The sequence below is a fragment of the Oncorhynchus clarkii genome, chromosome 23 (assembly GCF_045791955.1).
Source record: "Oncorhynchus clarkii lewisi isolate Uvic-CL-2024 chromosome 23, UVic_Ocla_1.0, whole genome shotgun sequence".
NCBI lineage: Eukaryota > Metazoa > Chordata > Actinopteri > Salmoniformes > Salmonidae > Oncorhynchus > Oncorhynchus clarkii.
This window is the reverse complement of record NC_092169.1, coordinates 664464-687827: the sequence shown is the minus strand read 5'-3', so window position 1 is coordinate 687827 and position 23364 is coordinate 664464. Positions and strand designations below refer to the sequence as shown.

Genomic DNA, 23364 nt, shown 5'->3' with positions numbered 1-23364 from the left:
CTTGAGGAGGAACGGAAAGCAGGAAGATAACATGTGCTATGCGCATGACCTGGTACTGGCTCTCTGCCAGCAGTCTGATGCATTCTGTTCTTATTCAGTCCCACAACACAGTAGAAGCCTCATTCATATTTCTATAGACGGTTAACATCTAGTGGAAGCCTTAGGAAGTGAATCTTCATTCATATCTAACAGGGATTTCAATAGGCAATGGGTTGAAAATACACCAACAGATTTCTCACTTCCTGTTTAGATTTCTTCTCAGGTTCTTGCCTGCCATCTGAGTTCTGTTATACTCATAGACATCATTCAAACAGTTTCAGAAACTCCTGAGTGTTTTCTATCCAATACTACTAATAATATGCATATATTAGCAACTAAGACTGAGGAGCAGGCCATTTACTCTGGGCACCTTTCATCCAAGCTACTCAATAGTGCCCCTGCAGCCATAAGAAGTTAAAACCTCTGAAGGATCCGCCCCTTTTTGCAATTTGCACCTAAAATTATATACCCAAAGTTAACTGCCTGAAGCTTAGGACCATCAACTTGGCATGAAAAGGGATGCCAGTAAGGGTAGAGGAAAAGTTCTCCATATGGTTCACCAGAGCACTCACTCCTACCTACAGGTGGAGACAAAATGACCAGTAGTCCCGCAATAGAGGAAGCTCTTAGTGTGAAGCCTGTATATCCGTTCAGCTGTGCTAGCTCTGCCTCGTTGCATGGGCTCAGGAAGAGGTGAATCGGCAGTCTTCGGAGGCTCTCGGGGGAACTCGGGTAGCCTAAGGTTCTCTTGGCAACGGAGCCGCCGGGGACTTCCGGGCTCCCTCGGAGGCGAGGTGGAATCGAATCTCCTCTCATTCCTTCATTCCCGTAGTCACCCATCGATCCGAATGGTCAAGGCGATGAGCGAGTCGAGATCCGTCAGTAGTTCCCGGGCTGCAAGCTCGTCCTTTATTTCCTCCGATAATCTGTGTAGGAACATGTTGAACAGCGCTTCCGGGTTCCAAGCACTCTCAGCTGACAATATCTGGAAATACTCTGCATAGTCTGCCACACTACGGGAGTAATGACGTAGCTGGAGGAGCTTGCGAGCAGCCTCTCTCCTGGACAGCAGGGAATCAAGCTCCTTCCGAACCTCCTCCATGAACTCCTCCAGACTGAGGCAGACGGCGGATTGTTGCTTCCACACCGCCGTGGCCCAGGCAAGTGCCCTCCCGGACATTACTGTTATGATGTACGCTATCCTCGAGAGATCTAAGGTGAGTAAAGAAGGCTGCAGCTCGAAAATGAGGGAGCACTGGGAGAGAAAAGCCTGGCAGGTTCTGGAATCCCCAGCGTAGTGATCTTGAAGAGGTAAGCGGGGTTCTCAGGACACTGGGGTAGGCTGCCTAACAGACAACCCACAGAATTGCTCCAGCGTGTTAAACGCTCGGTCATGGCATTCGGCCAAGGTCTGGAACCCTTCCATGAGACCACGAAGCAACTCCTTGTGCCTTCCAATGATGGCTCCTTGGGAGGAGAGGGCGTTGTGGAGCTGGTCTGAGTCAGCTGGGTCAGTAATGGCCAGTTCGTACTATCAGGATTCAGGTATGACCCAGATGCAGACAATGTCAAAGAAACAACATTTACTTTCTAGTATAGGGGGAGGCAAATGACAGGTCAAAGGCAGGCAGATGTCAGTAATTCATAAAGGGTGCAACAGGTCCAGAACAGCAGGCAGTCTCAGGGTCAGGGCAGGCAGAGGTCAATAATCCAGTGAGATGGGGCAAGGTAAGAACGGCAGGCAGGCTCAGGATCAGGGGAGGCAGGACGGTCAAAACTGGGAAGGACGAGAAAACAGGAGCAAGAACAGACAGGAGCAGGGGAACAAACGCTGGTAGGTTTCACAAAACAAAACGAATTGGCAACAGACAAACAGAGAACAAAGGTATAAATACACAGAGGATACTTTGGAAGGTGGGCGACACCTGGAGGGAGTGAGACATGCACAAAGACAGGTGAAATGCGTGATGTGATTGCGTGTTCTTACTCAACATTGACGAGAGCGCTACAAACAAAAGAATGAAATAAACCAAAACTTGTTCCTCACAGTTTGGACACACCTACTCATTCCAGGGTTTTTCTTTATTTGTACTATTTTTTACATTGTAGAATAATGGTGAAGACATCAAAACTATGAAATAACACATATGGAATCATATAGTAACCCAAAGAAGTGTTTTAAAAAAAATCTAAATATATTTATTCAAAGTAGCCACTCTTTGCCTTGATGACAGCTTTGCACACTCTTGGCATTTTCTCAACCAGCTTCATGAGGTAGTCACCTGGAATGCATTTCAATTAAAAGGTGTGCCTTGTTAAAAGTTATTGTGTAGTTATTTTCCTTCTTAATGCATTTGAGCCAATCAGTTCTGTTGTGACAAGGTAGGGTTGGTATACAGAAGATAGCCCTATTTGGTAAAAGAGTCCATATTATGGCAAGAGCAGCTCAATTAAGCAAAGAGAAACAACAGTCCATCATTTTAGACATTAAGGTGAGTCAATACGGAAAATGTCAAGAACTTTTAATATTTCTTCAAGTGCAGTCGCAAAAACCATCAAGCGATATGATGAAACTCTCATGAGGACCGCCACAGGAAAGGAAGACCCAGAGTTACCTCTGCTGCAGAGGATAAGTTCATTAGAGTTACCAGGCTCAGAAATAAATGCTTCACAGGGTTCAAGTAACAGACACATCTCAACATATACTGTTCAGAGGAGACGGCATGAATCAGGTCTTCATGGTTGAATTGCTGGAAAGAAACTACGAAAGGACACCAATAATAAGAAGAGAATTGCTTGGACCACGAAACACAAGCAAATTACATTAGAGCGGTAGAAATCTGTCTGATGAGTCCAAATTTGAGATTTTTGGTTCCAACTTCCGTTAGTTTGTAGGTGAACGGATGATCTCCGCATGTGTGGTTCCCACCTTGAAGCATTGCAGAGGATCTGTGATGGTTTGGGGCTGCTTTGCTGGTGACACTATCACTGATTTATTTAGAATTCAAGGCACACTTAACCATCATGGCTACCACAGCATTCTGCAGTGATACGGCATCCCATCTGGTTTGCGCTTAGTTGGACTGTCAATTGTTTTTCAACAGGACAATGACCCAACACACCTCCAGACTATGTAAGGGCTATTTGACCAAGGAGAGTGATGATTGCTGCATCAGATGACCTGGCCTCCACAATCACCTGACCTCAACCCAATTGAGATGGTTTGGGATGAGTTGGAAAAGCAGCCAACAAGTGCTCAGCATATGTGGAAACTCTTTGAAGATTATTAGAAAAGCATTCCAGGTGAAAATGGTTGAGAGAATACCAAGTGTGCAAAGCTGTCATTAAGGCTAAGGGTGGCTACTTTGAAGAATGTAAAATATAAAATGCATTTGCATATTTGTATCACTTTTTTGGTTGCTATGTGATTCCATGTATGTCTTATCATAGTTTTGATGTCTGCACTATTATTCTACAATGTAGAAAATAGTCAAATAAAGAAAGATCATTGAATGAGTAGGTGTGTCCAAACTTTTGACTGGTACTGTATATTTGCGACTGATCGTCAGTGATGTGTTGTGTTGTGTTGGATTTGCCCCAAACATAGTGCTTTGTATTCAGGACATAATGTTTCTTTCTTTGCCACATTTTTTTGCAGTTTTACTTTAGTGCCTTATTGTAAACAGGATGCATATTCAGTACAGACTTCCTTCTTTTCGATCTGTCATTTAGGTTAGTATTGTGGAGTAACTACAAAGTTGTTGACCCATCCACAGTTCTTCTATCAGAGCCATTAAACTCTGTAACTTTTTTATAGTCACCGTTGGCCTCACGGTGAAACCCCTGAGCAACTGAGTTAGGAAGGACGTCTGTATCTTTGTAGTGACGGTGTATTGATACACCATCCAAAGTGTTATTAGTAATTTCACCATGCTCAATAGGATATGTCAGCTTTTTTTTTTTTTTTTTTACCCCGTCTTTGCCGGGCATTGGAAAACCTCCCTGATCTTTGTGGTTGAACCTGTGTTTGAAATTCACTGCTCGACTGAGGCACCTCACAGATAATTGTATGTGTTGAGTCCATACAAAAAATGATGTTGAGTCCATACAACTTATTATATGACTTGTTAAGCTTTATTTTTACTCCTGAACTTATTTAGGCTTGCCATAAAAAAGGGGTTGAATACTTATTGAATCAAGATATTGAATATTTTCATTTGTTATATTAATTAGTAAAAATTGACATATGTGTAGGCCATTCGAAATCTAAATGTAATCCATTTTAAATTGAGTCTGTTTTTTTAATTCAAGCGGTGTGAATACTTTCTGAAGGCAATGTATTTGCGTCAACTCAAAAACAGAATAATATCGGGATATTGGTATGCATCTAAACGTGGTCCCTTTAGCTAAACACCAGGGGAGATGGAGAGAAGACAGGAATGGCTACTATCTTAGGAGCACATGTTCAACCCTGTGTGTGTGTGTGTGTGTGTGTGTGTGTGTGTGTGTGTGTGTGTGTGTGTGTGCGTGTGCGTGTGCGTGTGTGTGCGTGTGTGCGCACACGCATGCGTTGCAGTATTCCCCAGAAGGAGCATCGTTGGAGCGGAGACAGGTCTTCCAAACTGAATTGCTTGAGTTCTTCATGGAGATCATCCACATGACCAGCCAGGAGAATGGACATAACACACACCTCACCACACAGGGTAGAGCATGCACTCACACATGTCCACAAAGCATACACAGACACACCTCACACATGCGCACACACTTGCGCATGTACACAGACACACACAAATAATCACAAAATAATTTCCCATGCAAATGGACAATAAAATATTGTATCATGTCACTCAACAGATCTTTCTCCCTCTCTGTCACCAGAGTCAAACTCCCAGAGTCCTGAAGGGCAGATGGCCACACTGATGGAGAACATGGTGCTTTTCAGTCAGAAGTTTCTGGAGAAACTCTACAGCGGCATGTTTCTGGTTGAGCCAGAGAACCTGCTCACCTTCCTAGCAGACCAGATAGTGGTGGTGAGAAACACTCTGAAGGCTATGTGCTGCCATGGGTGAAAGTAATGTTAAAGAATGTTCAGATAAAATGTAATGTGAAACACAAATATGATTGTTCTTCATTTACAGAGTAAGTCAAGATTTGTCAGCTCTATTCAGCTATATTCATAACATTTTTGGTAGCGTTCCAGGCTGACTACGTTGCAGTCGCCTGCCCAATCTTACAACGCCTGGATAAGTGTTAAACAAATTAGCAGTCTGATGTCCGACTTCGAAGTCGGTGACATGGCATGCAACTGCAACCACAATTCCACACAGCGCGACTACAATGTAAGACAGGCTTTCTGTTTATCTGCAACCATCTGAACGTTTTCACCTGCTGTTTCACCTTATCAGGTGATGGAGAAGGGCCTATCACAGAAAGAGAACACAGTTTCCTCCCTCTACACCAACACCAACCGAGCCCTGCTCTACTTCCTTTCCCGCCCACAACACACACAGGCCGAACAGGATGCTGTCATCAGGACGCTGCAGGTGGTCATGGCGCGCTGGGACGTAGTCATGGCAACCTACAATGCCAACGTGAACTTTATTACCTGCCTGCTGCACTGTCTACTGTTGATACGATCTGGCAGGTAGGTTACACACACACGTGTGCACGCACACTCATACACACACACACACATACACAGGGTGTAAAAAATTCAAACCAAGGCTTTTTTGATCACAGAAGTCAACAAATGAGGGTGCCTGGGGACATGCAGGGCCTGGGTTTACCTCCAACTCACCCGTGGAACAGAGGAGGAGTAATATGATGGTGCGGCTAAAGGCTATCAAAACTGTTCGCCTAGAGCGTTGGGGACAAAGAATAAAAGAAGAAGATTTCTGGGCATGGTAGAATATATTCAGGGCATAATGCGCAGACAGGGGTATGGTGGGGTGCGGGTACAGTGGAGGTAAGCCCAGGCACTGGGTGATGATAAGAGAGGTTGTATCTCTGGACATGCTGGTTGTAATGGGTGAGATCACCGGAAGTGTGGGAGGTGGGACAAAGGAGGTATCAGAGGTATGAAGAGTGGAACTAGGGGCTCCATTGTAAACTAAAACAACGATAACTGACCTGAACAACAGTATACAAGACATATTGACATTTGAGAGAGACATACAGCGAGGCATAAAGTAATCGCAGGTGTTGATTGGGAGAGCTAGCTAAAACAACAGGTGAGACAACAACAGCTAATCAGCTAACACAACAACAGCAGGTAAAATGTTGATGACTAGGCAGAGAGGGTCGGATTAACTACACACAGAGCCTGAGTTTGCGGCTGGGGCCGACAGATAAAAAAATATATAAACAAAATGGAGTACCGTGATTAATGGACAGTCCAGCAGGCATCAGCTATGTAGCCAAGTGATCATAGTGTCCAGGGGGCAGCAGTAGATGGAACAGGGAACCCGCCACTACGTTAGCAGGCGACAAGGCGTTTAAAGTTAGAAGCCCTCCGACGCATGCCGGTTGAAGGCACAGCGGATGGAGTATTTGTCGGCAGACCAGTCGTGGTGGTGTGGCGGGGCGCCGTGTCGACAGAGAATCCAAGCCAGATGGCGACAGAGGTATTGTAGAATTTAGTTTGCTTGGCCGGGAGATGCGCCTTGCTCACGGCTAACTGGTGCTAGCTTCGTGGCAGTGGCGTTAGCCACTATAGCCAATCGGTAGCAGCGGTGATCCGGTGCCAAGGTCCAGAGTTTACAGCAAGGATCCGGTGGAGTATCGGGCTCTAGCCGTGTATGACTGGGGTTCGGGTGAACAGCTGATTAGGCCGGTAATAGGGCCTCAGGGATAGCTTCGGTACTAGGTGCCACGGTGAGCTAGCTAGCTGCAAGCTAGCTGTGAAGCTCAGAAGTAGTGTCCAGGGAATCCGGCGTTGTTGTGGAGAGACAGTCCAATACTAGTAGACTGGCGAGTATTATCCAGGCTAAGAACAGGGCTGGTATCTGTGCAGAAGGTAAAAGCCGCTAGCAGTGGCTAACAATGACTGAATAGCTAATTAGCTGGTTAGCTTCTGGAGGTTCTTGAACTTGTTCTAAAATTAAAAATAATAGCGATACCATATCACATTGGGTGAGACAGGTTACCGGAAGGTATAATCGAATTAAAAATCGAAAAGAGAATGAAAATAAAATTGAAATATATATACAAAAAAATACGAAAAATACACGAGACACGAACAAAACACGTCTTCACTGCTACGCCATCTTGGTAAAAACAGACAACTAAAATTATGTGTATGTGTGTATATATATATTTATATATATATTTATTATTATTGTTATTATTATTATTATTTTAGCTAAACAGGTGGGGCTCAAAACAGGTGGGCTCAGCCCCACCTGCCCTTAATGACGCGTCGCCACTGGCTTTGTATTAATTGTAGGTCTATGCTATGGGGTATTGTTTGTGTGCCCTACAGCTACCCAGAAGGCTTTGGGTTTGAAAGTCACAAGAAACACCAGCGGAGAATCCTGTCTCATCTGTTCCCTCTCAAGACCAGCCACACTACCACACTCAGCCAAGTACCTGATTCAGACACAGGTAGGACTGTGTGTGCATGTGTGACAGTAGTGACAGCTGAGCTGTTGTCCCTGGTCAAGGCCTGCATCCATAACCCATGAGAGTGAGCTGAATGTGTGTGTGTGTTACAGAGCTGATGTCCCAAGTAGAGTCTGTGTGGTCTAAGATCCTTACTGAGAGACGCACCATTCTAGAAGACACCTATAAGATTGAGCTCTCAGCTAATCAGACGCAGAGGATGGGACCTGTCAGCATGAGTGACATCAGCCCGCTGTGGGAGGAGACAGCACTCAAGGTGTGGCAGTTATACACAGGTGAGACCACACACAGGCATGGACGTAGACAGACATCACTCGGGTATACACACAGGTGAAACCACACACATTAATTGACGTACATACACATCACTCATGTATACACACAGGTGAGACGCAGGCCTGCACAGAATATCAGATCTTTATACCTGAAAAACCACATCAGTATGATCTACCGATCTTGTAATATACTCAGGCCTGCACTTGTATTTGTACTTGTATTTGCACTTGTATGTCTGACTGAAAGGTTGATGGTTTTTGTCCCGTCAGGCAATGTGAAGAGGAAGCTGACTAGCACCACCCAGAGGAAAGATAGTGTAATCAGCTCTGCTTTTCGCTCTGTCCACAAACGACTGGGGAGAGAAACTGGCACTGTGGAGGTAACACACGCACATACACACACACACACAAACAAACACAGTTTGTGGGGCAAGACTGAAAGACAGACAGATGCTGTAATTTCATGCCTGTGCGCATGAGTAATACGTCTCCACGTCCTGATCCAGATGGTGCGACGTCTTCATCTGCAGGAGGAAATAATGATGTGGGCAGTGTGTTTCGGGAGGAAAACAACAAAAAGCGCGTCTTTAACCTTCAACAGCAGCCTGGGAGTGTGTGTGTGTGTCTGTGTATTACTACAGATAAAACTAACAGATATCAATTACTGGGCCCACTGAGGGGTGGTCAGATGGGACAATCCAGATCCATTTACAGTCATAATCAAAACACACCCACAGGGCTGGACGGACCAACGCACACAGCACAGTGACATTGGTGTGTGTGTGGTGCTTTAGGTGCATGAGGACGTGTTTGACTATACTTGTGGGGACTAGACGTCCCCAGAAGAATAGTAAACAAACAGTTGACCAACTGGGGACGTTTTGTTTGTCCCCACAAGGTCAAATACTATTTCTAGTGGATTAAGGTTAAAATTAGCATTAGAATTAGGTTTAGCGTTGAGCTAGGGTTAGTTTTAGGGTTAGGAGATAGGGTTAGGTTTAGGGTTAGTGTTAAGGTTAGGTTTTGGGGATAAGGTAAAAAAAAAAGATTTTGATTGGGACTGAATAGTGTGTCCCCACAAGGTTAGCTATACAAGACAGTGTGTGTGTGTGTGTGTGTGTGTGTGTGTGTGTATCTCGAGCCACCTAAACAGGCGTTGTTAATTTTAGCAGTACAAATCTGATGAAAACATGATTTTTTTGTGTTCTTCTTTATCATATCATCTGCTGACAGACCATCGACTGCTTGATGAATGGTCTCTACCTTCTGAAAGGCAGAGCAGTCAGGAAATAGGATTTAACAGAATATATTTTTCATCACATTGGCCCCGCAACAAGCGGTGTTCGTCAGATCATGAGACATCCAGAAAATCGGTCTTCTCATGTAATAGTCTGTAGCGCCAGAACGGTTTAACCTAGAACACTATTATGACCACTTTATGGAACGGGGAGACTCTCACAAACACTATGTGTCAGGAGACTCGACTGAAGTGCACCTGTTCTAGAGCGCTCAGGATCTCAGACTGAGGGTGAAGGTTCACCTTCACTGACCCTAAACACACAGCCAAGTCTCCGAATGTGCCCAAGAACACTAAGGTAACACTAAGGTAACCTGCCTAAATGACTACCAACCCGTAGCACTCTGTAGCTATGAAGTGCTTTGAAAGGCTAGTCATGGCTCACGTCAACACCATTATACCAGATACCGCCCCAACAGATCCACAGATGATGCAATGTCTATTGCACTCCACACTGACCTTTCTCACCTGGACAAAAGGAACACCTATGTGAGAATGCTATTCATTGACTACAGCTCAGTGTTCAACACCATAGTGCCCTCGAAGCTCATTACTAAGCTAAGGACCATGGGATTGAACACCTCCCTCTGCAATTGGATCCTGGACGTCCTGACAGGCCATCCCCAGGAGGTAAGGGTAGGTAACAACACATCCGCCACGCTGATCCTCAACAGGGTGGCCCCTCAGGGGTGCGTGCTCAGTCCCCTCCTATACTCCCTGTTCACTCATGACTGCATGGCCAGGCACAACTCCAGTGGTAGGCCTGATCACAGACAACAATGAGACAGCCTATAGGAAGGAGGTCAGAGACCCTGCCGTGTGATGCCAGGACAACTGTAGTGGAGCAGGTTGAGAACTTCAAGTTCCTTGGTGTCCACATCACCAACAAACTGTCATGGTCCAAACACACCAATACAGTCGTGAAGAGGGCACGACAAAGCCTATTCCCCCTCGGGAAACTGAAAAAAGTTGGTTGTAACAGCTGCACCATCACCAGCTGGTTGCATCACTGCCTGGTATGATAACTGCTCAGCCTCTGACCGCAAGGTGCTACAGAGGGTATTGTGTACAGCCCAGTACATCACTGGGGCCAAGCTTCCTGCCATCCAGGACCTCTATACCAGGCGGTGTCAGAGGAAGGCCCTAAAAATGGTCAAAGACTCCAGCTACCCTAGTCACAGACTGTTCTGTCTGCTACCGCATGGGAAGTGGTACCAGAGCACCAAGTCTAGGACCAAAAGGCTTCTTAACAGCTTCTACCCCAAAGCCATAAGACTCCTGAACAGCTAATAAATTGTCTACCCGGACTATTTGCATTGCCCCCCCCCTCCCCCCTCCTCTTTTAATCTGCTGGTATTCTCTGTTAATTATCTATGCATAGCCACTTTAACTCTACCTACATGTACATATTACCTCAATTACCTTGACTAAACAGTGGCCCAGCACATTGACTCTGTACCGGTACCCCCTGTAAATAGTCTTGCTATTGTTATCTTATTGCTGCTCTTTAATTATTTGTTACTTTAATTTTCAATTTTTTACTTAACTCTTATTTTTCTTAAAACTGCATTGTTGGTTAAGGGCTTGTATGTAAGCATTTCACTGTGAGGTTGTATTCTGTTCTGTATTCTGTATTCTGAATACCTGTTGTATTCAACGAATGTGACAAATCAAATTTGATTTGATTTGATGTCCTTGAGTGGCCCAGCCAGAGCCCGTACTTGAACCCAATCAAACATCTCTGAAGAGACCTGAAAATAGCTGTGCAGCAACACTCCCCATATAAGCTGACAGAGCTTGAGGGCATCTGCAGAGAAGAATGGGAGAAACTCCCCAAATACAGGTGTGCCAAGCTTGTAGTGTCATACCCAAGAAGACTGTTTTTGCTTTGTCATTATGGGGTAATTGTGTGTAGATTGATGAAGAAAACTTAGCAAAATGTGAAAAAATTTGCAAAATGTCAAGGGGTCTGAATACTTTCTGAAGGCACTGTATATATTTCCTGAGTTTTTTAAAAATATCTCTTAGACTTAGGACAGACATTTCAAAAGTTTCTTATTCATAATAGGCTCAAATAAATCATATGTTATTTCATGCGTTTCTATGGGCTTTAGTAGTAAAGGACAACATCTATATGTTATCCAATTTTTTATATACTGTATATATTTTTATATCCTAAAGGTCCTGAAATTCAAAATCAAATACAGTTGAAGTCAGAATTTTACATTCAGTTAGGTTGCAGTCATTAAAACTTATTTTTCAACCTCTCCACAAATTTCTTGTTAACAAACTATAGTTTTGGCAAGTCGGATAGGACATCTACTTTGTGCATGACACAATTTTTCCAAAAATTGTTTACAGACATATTATTTCACTTATCACAAATCCAGTGTATCACAAATCCGGTGAGTCAGAAGTTTACATACACTAAGTTGAATGTGCCTTTAAATGGCTTGGAAAATTCCAGAAAAGTATGTAATCTCTTTAGAAGCTTCTGATATGCTAATTGACATCATTTGAGTCAATTGGAGGTGTACCTGTGGATGTATTTCAAGGCCTACCTTCAAACTCAGTGCCTCTTTGCTTGACATCATGGGCCAATCAAAAGAAATCAGCCAAGAACTCAGAAGAAAAATGTGTAGACCTCCACAAGTCTGGTTCATCTTTGGGAGCAATTTCCAAATGCCTGAAGGTACCACGTTCATCTGTACAAACAATCTGTGCAAATCAATCCCAGAACAACAGCAAAGGACCTTGTGAAGATGCTGGAGGAAACAGGTACAAAAGTATCTATATCCACAGTAAAATTAGTCCTATATTGACGTAACCTGAAAGGCCGCTCAGCAAGGAAGAAGCCACTGCTCCAAAACCACCAAAAAGAAGCCAGACTACAGTTTGCAACAGCACATGGGGATCAACTTTATTAGGCCCATTTCTTCTCTCTCTTTAATATTTCTTCAATTTTGCTTCCAATTCTTCCTTCATTTGTTTCTGTCTTCTATACTGTATTGTAACATTTTTGCCTGCTTTTGGAATGCCATATACAGTCACATGGGTTTCAATCTGTATCAGGGATGAGAGTTCAAGCTCTTGGGGGTTGGGGGTGGGGGTGTACTAAGCTAACATATGGAATTGTTTTAATATGGTCATAGCATGGATCATTCAGCGCATAATATTTTGAATTTTAGTACCCCTTTAGGTATAAAAATTATGTATAAAAAAATATTTTATCAAAAATATTGAATTCGGCCTTTACTACTGTAGCCCATAGAAACGCATTGAATAACACATTCATAAATGGCAAAAAAGATAGTAAAAAAATAAATAATAAAGGAATAAGATTTTGAAGTGGCTGTCCTATGTCTGTCTCTATAGACGTTTTCGTGAGATGACCGATTTTCAGAATGTCTCATGGTCAGTCAAACACTGTTTGCTGTAGCTCAGCCATCTTTCACCCCAGATGCGGAAGGCCACATAGTATATGTAAAAACTCGTATCTCTATCTTAAACTGACAGATTTTGATGGCGATTTTGTGATTATGTTACTTAGATTGACGAACAAGGATTTTATATTCTGTTTCTTTTTTTTTTTTTACAAAAAAATAAGTATTTAATAAAACATAAAACATTGCATTTATTTCCCCAGGTGTAGGCAGTAGATCAGAGAAATATGATTACCAATACCACAAAGAAATCGAGTTAGCCATCCACGACCATGACTGAAGCTCAAGTCTGCAGCATGTTCATTTAGTCTGTAATGTTCTGTCTGTAACCAACTGAAGTGTGCATTCTCGGTCACACGTTATGGCAGGAGATGTGTTGTTTCACCCTCTCAGTGATGAGGCCTATGTTGTGATGATTGTCTTAATGATTCTGTGAGCCGTGCCAATGTGAGTCCTAAGTGTCACTAGCTAGTGCTAACGTAGTAGAAGGACATGCACACACACAAAGACACACACAAGGACGCACAGACACACCACTGCACCCTGCCCACTGCCTCAGCGTACCACTGAGATATTAATGTTTAAGCTAATTAGATCACAGACACCAAAGGTTTAGATCCATAGACAGTATTATTGGAAAGATGTGTAGCCACTAGCTTATTTCACCCACTGAATGCAATTTATATGAGCTGTAATTATATGAGTGTATGGTAATTTCATGATGAAACAAACAATACTAATATGAATACGCAGTATGGGAAGTGGCTGTTTTACGCTACAGAAAGGTCATAAGGAAAAGATGGGACATTGTTTTTCATACATAATTATTGAGGTGTGTTGTTTTTACACACACAGTACTGTATAAATGGTCTAAATGATCACTGATCATTGATTATAATTTTCAGTTTTTTCCGTGATTTTTTAGATATTTGTTTTATGATGTAACACACTTTGAGGGATAGTCATAGTAGTGTTGCCTGACGACTCAAACTGAATCCTTTCACTTCTTTCTGTTCGCTACATACACTATATGACCAAAAGTATGTGGACACCTGCTCATCGGTCATCTCATTCCAAAATCATGGGCATTAATATGGAGTTGGTTTCTTCTTTGATGCTTTAACACTCTTCTTTCCACAAAAATTTTAACATTTCTGCTGGGACTTGCTTTCAGCCACAAGAGTATTATTGAGGTTGGGCACTGCTGTTGGGCAATTAGGCCTCGCTAGCGGTCGGCGGTTCAATTCATCCCAAAGGTGTTCGATGGGGTTGAAGTCAGTGCTCTTTGTAGACCAGTCAAGTTCTTTAACAGGGTCATTGTGATGCTGAAACAGAAAAGGGCCTTCCCTAAACTGTTGCCATAAAGTTGGAAACACAGAATCATCTAGAATTTCATTGTATGCTGTCGAGTTAAGATGTGCATTCACTGGAACTAAGGGGCCTAGCCCAACCATTCCTCCTCCAACAAACTTTACAGTTGGTACTATGCATTGAGACAGGTAAACCAAGATTTGTCCAGATTTGTCCATTGGACTGCCAGATGGTGAAGTTTGATTCATCACTCCAGAGAACGCTTTTCCACTGCTCCAGAGTCCAATGACGGCGAGGTTTACACCACTCCAGCCGACACTTGGCATTGCGCATGCTGGTCTTAGGCTCGTGTGCGGCTTCTCGGCCATGGAAACCAATTCATGAAGCTCCCGACGAACAGTTCTTGTGCTGACGTTCTTTCAGAGGCAGTTTCCAAACTGTGAGTGTGAGTGAGTGTTGCAACCAAGGACAGATGATTTTTCCGTGCTACTTCTCGGCTCTAACTCTAACCAGAGTATCAAATCATCTCTAACCAGGCTTTCATACTCTGGTTAGAGATGATCCAATCGCAGATGACTTTTTTGTACAACAGACCTCATTTTGACGTTACATTGTCTTTTATTATAATTTTTTTACCCCTATTTCGTGGTATCTTCTTGTCCCATTCTCGCATGGACTCAGGGGAGGCGAAGGTCGAGAGCCGTACATCATCATAAACACAACCCAGCCAAGCTGCACTGCTTGGCTTGGTTGCCAGCTGCACCAAGGTGCCTGTACACCTGGCGACCGTGTCAGCGTGCATTGTGCCCAGCCTGACACAGGAGTCACTAGTGAGCGATGGGACAAGAACATCCCTACCAGCCAAACCCTCCCCTAACCCAGACAACGCTGGGCCAATTGTGCTTCCCCTTTATGGGTCTCCTGGTCACGGTCGGCTGCGACAGAGCCTGGACTCGAACCAGGATCTTTAGTGGCACAGCTCGCACTGTGATGCAGTGCCTTGACCACTGTGCCACTTGGGAGACAAATTACACATTTTCTAAACGTCGCTTTAACCACGTGTGTTCTGGCTCTGGCCCAACCCATCAGTTTCTGGGACCAATCAGAACAGAATGTGTTTGCATTCTAGAAATTGTCGAGGCGATACTCAGATCCAAACTCATTACGGTGAAGAAACGTTTGGCTATGCCACTTGAGCTCTGACATTGTTAATTTATATATTCCTAATTCCATTCCTTTACTTAGATTTGTGTGTATTGGGTATATGTTGTGAAATTGTTAGATATTACTTGTTAGATATTTCTGCACTGTCGGAGCTAGAAACAATAACTACACCCGCAATAACATCGGCTAAACATGTATGTGACCATAAAATTTGATTTGATTTGTCTCTCTGTCTCTCTCCTCCTTTCTAGGAGTTCCTGTCTTGTATGGAGGCCCATTTGAAGAGAGGTCAGGAGATGTTTGAGAAGCTGAGGAAGAACCACACACAGGTACTGCGAAATCTTTTGTGCCCATATAGAATGTGATTGAACAGCCTTTTGTGGAACATTTTTACATTCCTACAGTATTCCTATTACATTCCCCGAGCATAATTTTACATTCCTCTTATGGTTCCCCAACATAATTCTGACATGCCTCTAATGTTCCCCATACGTAATTTTCACGCTCTTCTTATCTCCCCCAATGTTTATTTTTACATTCCTTTCCCTCTCCTGCAGCTGTGTGTTTATGAGTGGGAGCGGTTGGGGACTATGTGGCTGTGTGTGGAGGAGGAGCTGCTAAGGGAGAGGGGTGTGTTCGGCCCGGGGCCGGGGGTGGTGCTGACACGAGGCTGGGTCCAGGATGCAGCTGAAGGCCCCAACCGCACCAGGCCTCGCATCCGCAGGAGAGCCCAGCGACACTCCAAACGGGTACTGGCCCTTACTGTATACCATAGCTGTCTCACACTCAACTGTATCTCTCTCTATTCCCTATTTGTCAGCCTCTCTCTCTACGAGTCTATAGCTTTCTCTCTCTTTCTGTCTCTCTCCATTAGGTTTTACATCGCTACGTCATTAATGAACACAGTAACAATGATTAACATTGTTTCTACTTGAATCAGTGCCAATCTTTGATTATGTGAAGTCCTCCTGGCATGTGGACACTGGGGAACGTATTCATAAATCAACATCTCAAAGTAGAATTGCTGATCTAGGATCAGTTTTCACAGGAACAAATCATCGGCTCAGCTAAATTAACTAGTGCCCAGTTGAAACCAGTTGTTTTATGAGTGTAATGGCTGTTCTTTGAGTAGTGTGTAACAAATCAAATAAAACTGTATTTGTCACATGCGCCGAACACAACAGGTGTAGACCATACAGTGAAATGCTTACTCACAAGCACTTAACCAACAATATAGTTTTAAGAATATATACAAAAAAGGTAAGAGATAATTAAAGAGCAGCAGTAAATAACAATAGCGGAGCTATATACAGGGGGTACTGGTACAGAGTCAATGTCAATGTGCGGGGCATTCCTCTGACACCGCCTGGTATAGAGGTCCTGGATGGCAGGAAGCTTGACCCCGGTAATCTACTGGGCCGTACTCAGTACCCTCTGTAGTGCCTTGCAGTCAGATGCCAAGCAGTTGCCATACCAGGCAGTGATACAACACGTCAGGATGCTCTCGATGGTGCAGCTGTAGAACCTTTTGAGGATCTGGAGTTGTGCCTGGCCGTGCAGTCATGAGTGAACAGGGAGTACAGGAGGGGGCTGAGCACGCACCCCTGAAAGGCCCCCGTGTTGAGGATCAGCGTGGTAGATGTGTTGTTACCTATCCTTACCACTTGGGGGCGGCCTGTCAGGAAGTCCAGAATCCAGTTGCAGAAGGAAGTGTTTAGTCCCAGGGTCCTTAGCTTATTGATGAACTTTGAGGGCACTATGGTGTTGAATGCTGAGCTGTAGTCAATGAATGGCATTGTGGGTGTTCCTTTGGTGTTCCTTCGTCCAGGTGGGAAAGGGCCGTGTGGATTGTGATTGCATCATCTGTGGATCTGTTGGGGAGGTATGCAAATTGGGGTGGGTCTAAGGTTTCTGGGATGAGGGTGTTAATGTGAGCCATGATCAGCCTTACAAGGCACTTCATGGCTACAGATGTGAGTGCTACTGGTCGGTAGTCGTTTAGTCAGGTTACCTTAGTGTTTTTGGAAACAAGGACTATGGTGTTCTGCTTAAAACATGTTGGTATTACAGACTCGGAAAGTGAGAGGTTGAAAATGTAAGTGAAGACACTTGCCAGTTGGTCAGTGCATGCTTTTTGAGGGCACCATGGTGTTGAACGCTGAGCTGTAGTCAATCAATAGCATTCTCACATAGGTGTTCTTTTTGTCCAGGTGTGAAAGGGCAGTGTGGAGTGAAAATAGAGATTGCATCATCTGTGGATCTGTTGGTGCTGTATGCAAATTGGAGTGGGTCTAGGGTTTCTGAAAAAAATGGTGTTGATGTGAGCAAAAGCATTTCATGGCTACAGATGTGAGTGCTACAGGTCGTTAGTCATTTAGGCAGGTTACCTTCGTGTTCTTGGGCACAGGGACTATGTTGGTCTGCTTGAAGCATGTTGGTATTACAGAGTCAGACAGGGAGAGGTTGAAAATGTCAGTGAAGACACTTGCCAGTTGGTTAGTGCATGCTCGGAGTACACGTCCTGGTAATCCGTCTGGCCTTGCGGCTTTGTGAATGTTGACCTTTTTGATTTTCTTAATCACATCAACTGCAGAGAGTGTGATCACACAGTCGTCCGGAACAGCTGATGCTCTCATGCATGTTTCAGTGTTACTTGCTTCAAAGTGAGCATATAAGTTATTTAGCACATCTGGTTAGCTTGTGTCACTGGGCAGCTCTCGGCTGTGCTTCCTTTGTAGTCTGCAATACTTTGCAAGCCCTTCCACATCCGATTAGCGTCGGAGCCGGTGTAGTATGATTTGATCTTAGTCCTGTATTGACGCATTTCCTGTTTGATGGTTCATTGGAGGGCAGAGCGGGATTTCTTATAAGCTTCCGGGTTAGAGTCCCGCTCCTGGAAGCGGAAGCTCTACCCTTTAGCTCAGTGCGAATGTTACATGTAATCTATGTCTTCTGGTTGGGGTATGCACTCCCGTTCCAAGATGGTGTAGCTGTCGGACATCTGTTTTGCTTGTCCTGTCCCTTGTATATATCGTTTTCTTCGCATATATTTCACATATATTTATAAAATGTTTAATCTCAATTTCCATCTACAGACTGTAGGTTTACCTCCACCGTACTCACATCCAACCATACCCTTGACTGTACATTATGCCTTGAATCTATTCTTCCGCACCAAGAAATATGCTCTTTTTACTCTTATTGCCTTTAGCCGTACCCTTATCCTACTCCTCCTCTGTTCCTCTGGTGATGTAGAGGTTAACCCAAGCCCTGCAGCCCCCAGCATCACTCCCATTCCCCAGGCACTCTCATTTGTTGACTTCTGTAACCGTAATAGCCTTTGATTCATGCATGTTAACATTAGAAGCCTCCTCCCTAAGTTTGTTTTATTCACTGCTTTAACACTCTCCGCCAACCCAGATATCCTAGACGTATCTGAATCCTGGCTTAGGAAGGTCACTAAAAATCCTGAAATTTCCATCCCTAACTATAACATTTTTCGACAAGATAGAACTGCCAAAGGGGGCGGAGCTGCAATCTACAGCAGAGATAGCCTGCAGAGTTCTGTCATACTATCCAGGTCTGTGCCCAAACAATTTGAGCTTCTACTTTTAAAAATCCACCTTTCCAGAAACAAGTCTCTCACCGTTGCCGCTTGCTATAGACCCCCTTCAGCCCCCAGATGTGCCTTGGACACCATATGTGAATTGATCGCCCCCATCTATCTTCAGAGTTTGTACAGTTAGGTGACCTAAACTGGGACATGCTTAACATCCCTACCATCCTACAATCTAAACTAGATGCCTTCAATCTCACACAAATTATCAAGGAACCTACTAGGTACAACCCTAAATCCATAACCAACTTGCCCTCTAAATATACCTCTGCTGTCTTCAACCAGGATCTCAGCGAACACTGCGTCATTGCCTGCGTGCACAATGGGTCCACGGTCAAACGACCACCCCTCATCACTGTCAAACGCTCCTTAAAACACTTCAGCGAGCAGGCCTTTCTAATCGACCTGGCCCGGGTATCCTGGAAGGATATTGACCTCATCCCATCAGTAGAGGATGCCCGCTTGCTCTTCAAGAGTGTTTTTCTCACCATCTTAAATAAGCATGCCCAGTTTAAAAAATGTAGAACTTAGAACAGATATAGCCCTTGGTTCACTCCAGACTTGACTGCCCTTGACCAGCATAAAAACATCCTGTGGCGTTCTGCAATAGCATCAAATATCCCTTCGCGATATGCAGCCTTTCAGGGAAGACAGGAACCAATATACTCAGTCAGTCAGGAAAGCTAAGGCTAGATTTTTCAAACAAAAATTTGCATCCTGTAAGAACTAATTCAAAAAGTTTTGGAACTCTGTAAAGTCCATGTAGAATAAGAGCACCTCCTCCCAGCTGCCCACTGCACTAAGGATAGGAAACACTGTCACCACTGATAAATCTATGATAATCGATCATTTCAATAAGCATTTTTCCATGGCTGGCCATGCTTTCCACATGGCTACCCCTAACCCTGCCAACAGCTCAGTACCCCCTGCAGAAACTTGCCCAAGCCCCCTCCCCCACCCCACTTCTCCTTCACCCAAATCCAGACAGCTAATGTTCTGAAAGAGCTGCAAAATCTGGATCTCTACAAATCAGCTGGGCTAGACAATTTCTTTCTAAAATTATCCGCCAAAATTGTTGCAAACCCTATTACTAGCCTATTGAACCTCTTTCGTATCGTCTGAGATCCCTAAAGACTGGAAAGCTGCCGCTCTTCAAAGGGGGAGACAATCTAGAACCAAACTGTTATAAATCTATATCTATCGTGCCCTGCCTTTCTAAAATCTTTGAAAGCTAAGTTAACAAACAGATCACCTACCATTTAGAATCTCACTGTACCTTCTCCACTATGCAATCTGGTTTCCGAGCTGGTCATGGGTGCACTTCAGGTTCGAAACGATATCATAACCGCAATCAATAAAATACAGTATTGTGCAGCCGTCTTCATTGACCTGGCCAAGGCTTTCGTCAATCACCACATTCTAATTGGCAGACTCAATAGCCTTGGCTTCTCAAATGACTGCCTCGCCTGGTTCATGCTAACTATTTCTCAGAGTTCAGTGTGTCAAATCGGAGTGCCTGTTGTCCGGACCTCTGGCAGTCTCAATGGGGGTGCCACAGGGTTCAATTCTCGGGCCGACTCTTTTCACTGTATATATAAACAATGTCGTTCTTGCTGCTGGTGATTCTCTGATCCACCACTACGCAGACGACACCATTCTGTATACATCTGGCCCTTCTTTGGACACTGTGCTAACAAACCTCCAAACGAGCTTCAATGCCATACAACACTCCTACCGTGGCCACTCCAACTGCTTTTAAACGCTAGTAAATCTAAGTGCATGCTCTTCAACCGATTGCTGCCCGCACCCTCCGCCCGACTAGCATCACTACTCTGGACGGTTCTGACTTAGAATATGTGGACAACAACAAATACCTAGGTGTCTGGCTAGACTGTAAACCGTCCTTCCAGACTCATGTTAAGCATCTCTAATCCAAAATTAAATCTAGAATCGGCTTCCTATTTTGCAACAAAGCCTCCTTCACTCATGCTGCCAAACATACCCTCATAAAACTGACTATCCTGCCGATCCTTGACTTTGGCGATGTCATTTACAAAATTGCCTCCAACACTCTACTCAGCAAACTGGATGTAGTCTATCACAGTGTCATCCATTTGGTCACCAAAGCCCCATATGCTACTCACCACTGCGATCTGTATGCTCTCGTTGGCTGGCCCTCACTACATATTCATCGCCAGACCCACTGGCTCCAGGTCATCTATAAGTCTTTGCTAGGTAAAGTCCAGCTTTATCTCAGCTCACTGGTCACCATAGCAACACCCACCCGTAGCACTCGCTCCAACAGGAATATTTCACTGGTCATCCCCAAAGCCAACTCTTACTTTGGCCGCCTTTCCTTCCAGTACTCGGCTGCCAATGACTGGAATGAATTGCAAACATCACTGAAGCCTTATATCTCCCTCTCTAACTTTAAGCATCAGCTGTCAGAGCAGCTTACCGATCACTGTACCTGTACACAGCCAATCTGTAAATAGCACACCCAACTACCTCATCCCCATATTGTTACTTATCCTGTTGCTCTTTTGCACCCCAGTATCGCTACTTGCACATCATCATCGGCACATCTATCACTCCAGGGTTAATGTTAAATTGTAATTATTTATTGCCTTACCTCCATACTCTTCTACATTTGCACCCAATGTACATCGATTTTTCTATTATGTTATTGACTGTACGTTTGTTTATGTGTAAGTCTGTGTTGTTGTTTTTGTCGCAATGCTTTGCTTTATCTTGGCCAGGTCGCAGTTGTAAATGAGAATTCCTGAACATGTTTTATTTTTATTTTATTTCACCTTTATTTAACCAGGTAGGCTAGTTGAGAACAAGTTCTCATTTGCAACTGCGACCGGGCCAAGATAAAGCGTAGCAATTTGACACATACAACAACAGAGAGTTACACATGGAATAAACAAAACATACAGTCAATAATACAGTAGAACAAAAGAAAACAAAAAATCTATATACATTGAGTGCAAATGAGGTAAGTTAAGAAAATAAATAGGCCATGGTGGAGAAGTAATTACAATATAGCAATTAAACACTGGAATGGTAGATCGGCAGAAGATGAATGTGCAGGTAGAGATACTGGGGTGCAAAGGAGCAAAATAAATAAATAAATACCAGTATGGGGATGAGGTAGGTAGATGGGCTGTTTACAGGCTAAGTACAGGTGCAGTGATCTGTAAACTGCTCTGACAGCTGGTGCTTAAAGCTAGTGAGGGAGATGTGAGTCTCCAGCTTCAGAGATTTTTGTAATTCGTTCCAGTCTGTGCTAGCAAAGCAGTCCTGTATTTTAGCATCTGCTTCGTCTGACCACTTTTTTATAGACCGAGTCACTGGTGCTTCCTGCATTTATTTTTGCTTGTAAGCAGGAATCAGGAGGATAGAATTATGGTCAGATATGCCAAATGGAGGGCGAGGGACAGCTTTGTACGCGTCTCTGTGTGTGGAGTAACGGTGGTCTAGAATTTTTTGTTCCTCTGGTTGCACTTTTAACATGCTGATAGAAATTAGGTAAAAGTTATTTAAATTTCCCTGCATTAAAGTTCCCGGCCACTAGGTGCGCCGCCTCTGGATGAGCGTTTGAACACAGTTTTTAGTGCCAGCAGCGGACTGTGGTGGTATGTTGACAGCTACTAAAAATACAGATGACAACTCTCTAGGTAGACAGTTCATTCTACAGCTTGTCATGAGATACTCTACCTCAGGCGAGCAAAACCTTGAGACTTTCTTAGATATCGTGCACCAGCTGTTGTTCACATATATGCATAGGCCCCCACCCCATGTCTTACCAGAGGCTGCTGTTCTGTCCTGCCGATGGAGTGTGTAACCCGCCAGCTGTACTTTCTTAATGTCGTCATTCAGCCACGACTCGTTGGTAGGATATACATGCTTTCAGCTCGTCCCCATTTATTTTCCAACGATTGAACATTAGCTAGCAGGACGAAAGGCAAGGGCAAGTTAGCCACTCGTTGCCTGATCCTCACAAGGCACCCGGATCTTTTTCCACGAAATCTCAGTTTTCTTATCCAGCGAATTACGGGGATCTGGGCCTAGTCGGGTGTCTGTAGTAGTATATCCCTCCCCTTCGACTCATTGAAGAAGAACTCTTCTTTCAGTTTGAGGTGAGCAATCGCAGTTCTGATGTCCAGAAGCTTTTTTTCAGTCATAAGAGACGGTAGCAGCAACATTATGTACAAAACAAGTTACGAACAACGCAAAAAAATAAACAAAATAGCATGGTTGGTTGAGAGCCGGTAAGATGGCAGCCCTCCCCTACGGCGCCATCGTATTTGCTTCATCTGTCCTCTCTGTGTTGCTGTGTAGTTGGCAGATATGTGTGTGAGAAATGGTCTGCCAGAGGAGAGCAAAGGAAGGACAGAGACTGACTCAGGTAAGACCACAGACACACACCTGACATAATATAATATGTAATTTAGCAGACAATTTTATCCAAAGCAACTTACAGTCATGCGTGCATCCATTTTTCGTATGGATGGCCTCAGTGGGAATCGAACCAACAATCTTGGCATTGCAAGCGCTGTGCTCTACCCACTTAGCAACTGTGCCCACACT

General features: G+C 44.1%; 1 protein-coding gene across 1 annotated transcript in view; it reads left to right on the top strand.

Annotated features, from left to right (window-relative positions):
• The window catches only part of LOC139381891 (WDFY family member 4), a 158879-nt gene that overhangs the window by 85260 nt on the left and 50255 nt on the right, over window positions 1–23364 (top strand). Inside the window, exons 37-45 of the mRNA XM_071125743.1 lie at window positions 4616–4742; window positions 4921–5072; window positions 5448–5686; window positions 7523–7644; window positions 7755–7937; window positions 8208–8317; window positions 15404–15481; window positions 15710–15901; window positions 23116–23182. Of these exons, the coding sequence (XP_070981844.1) occupies window positions 4616–4742; window positions 4921–5072; window positions 5448–5686; window positions 7523–7644; window positions 7755–7937; window positions 8208–8317; window positions 15404–15481; window positions 15710–15901; window positions 23116–23182 (1270 nt within the window). The remainder of the gene's footprint in view (window positions 1–4615; window positions 4743–4920; window positions 5073–5447; window positions 5687–7522; window positions 7645–7754; window positions 7938–8207; window positions 8318–15403; window positions 15482–15709; window positions 15902–23115; window positions 23183–23364) is intronic.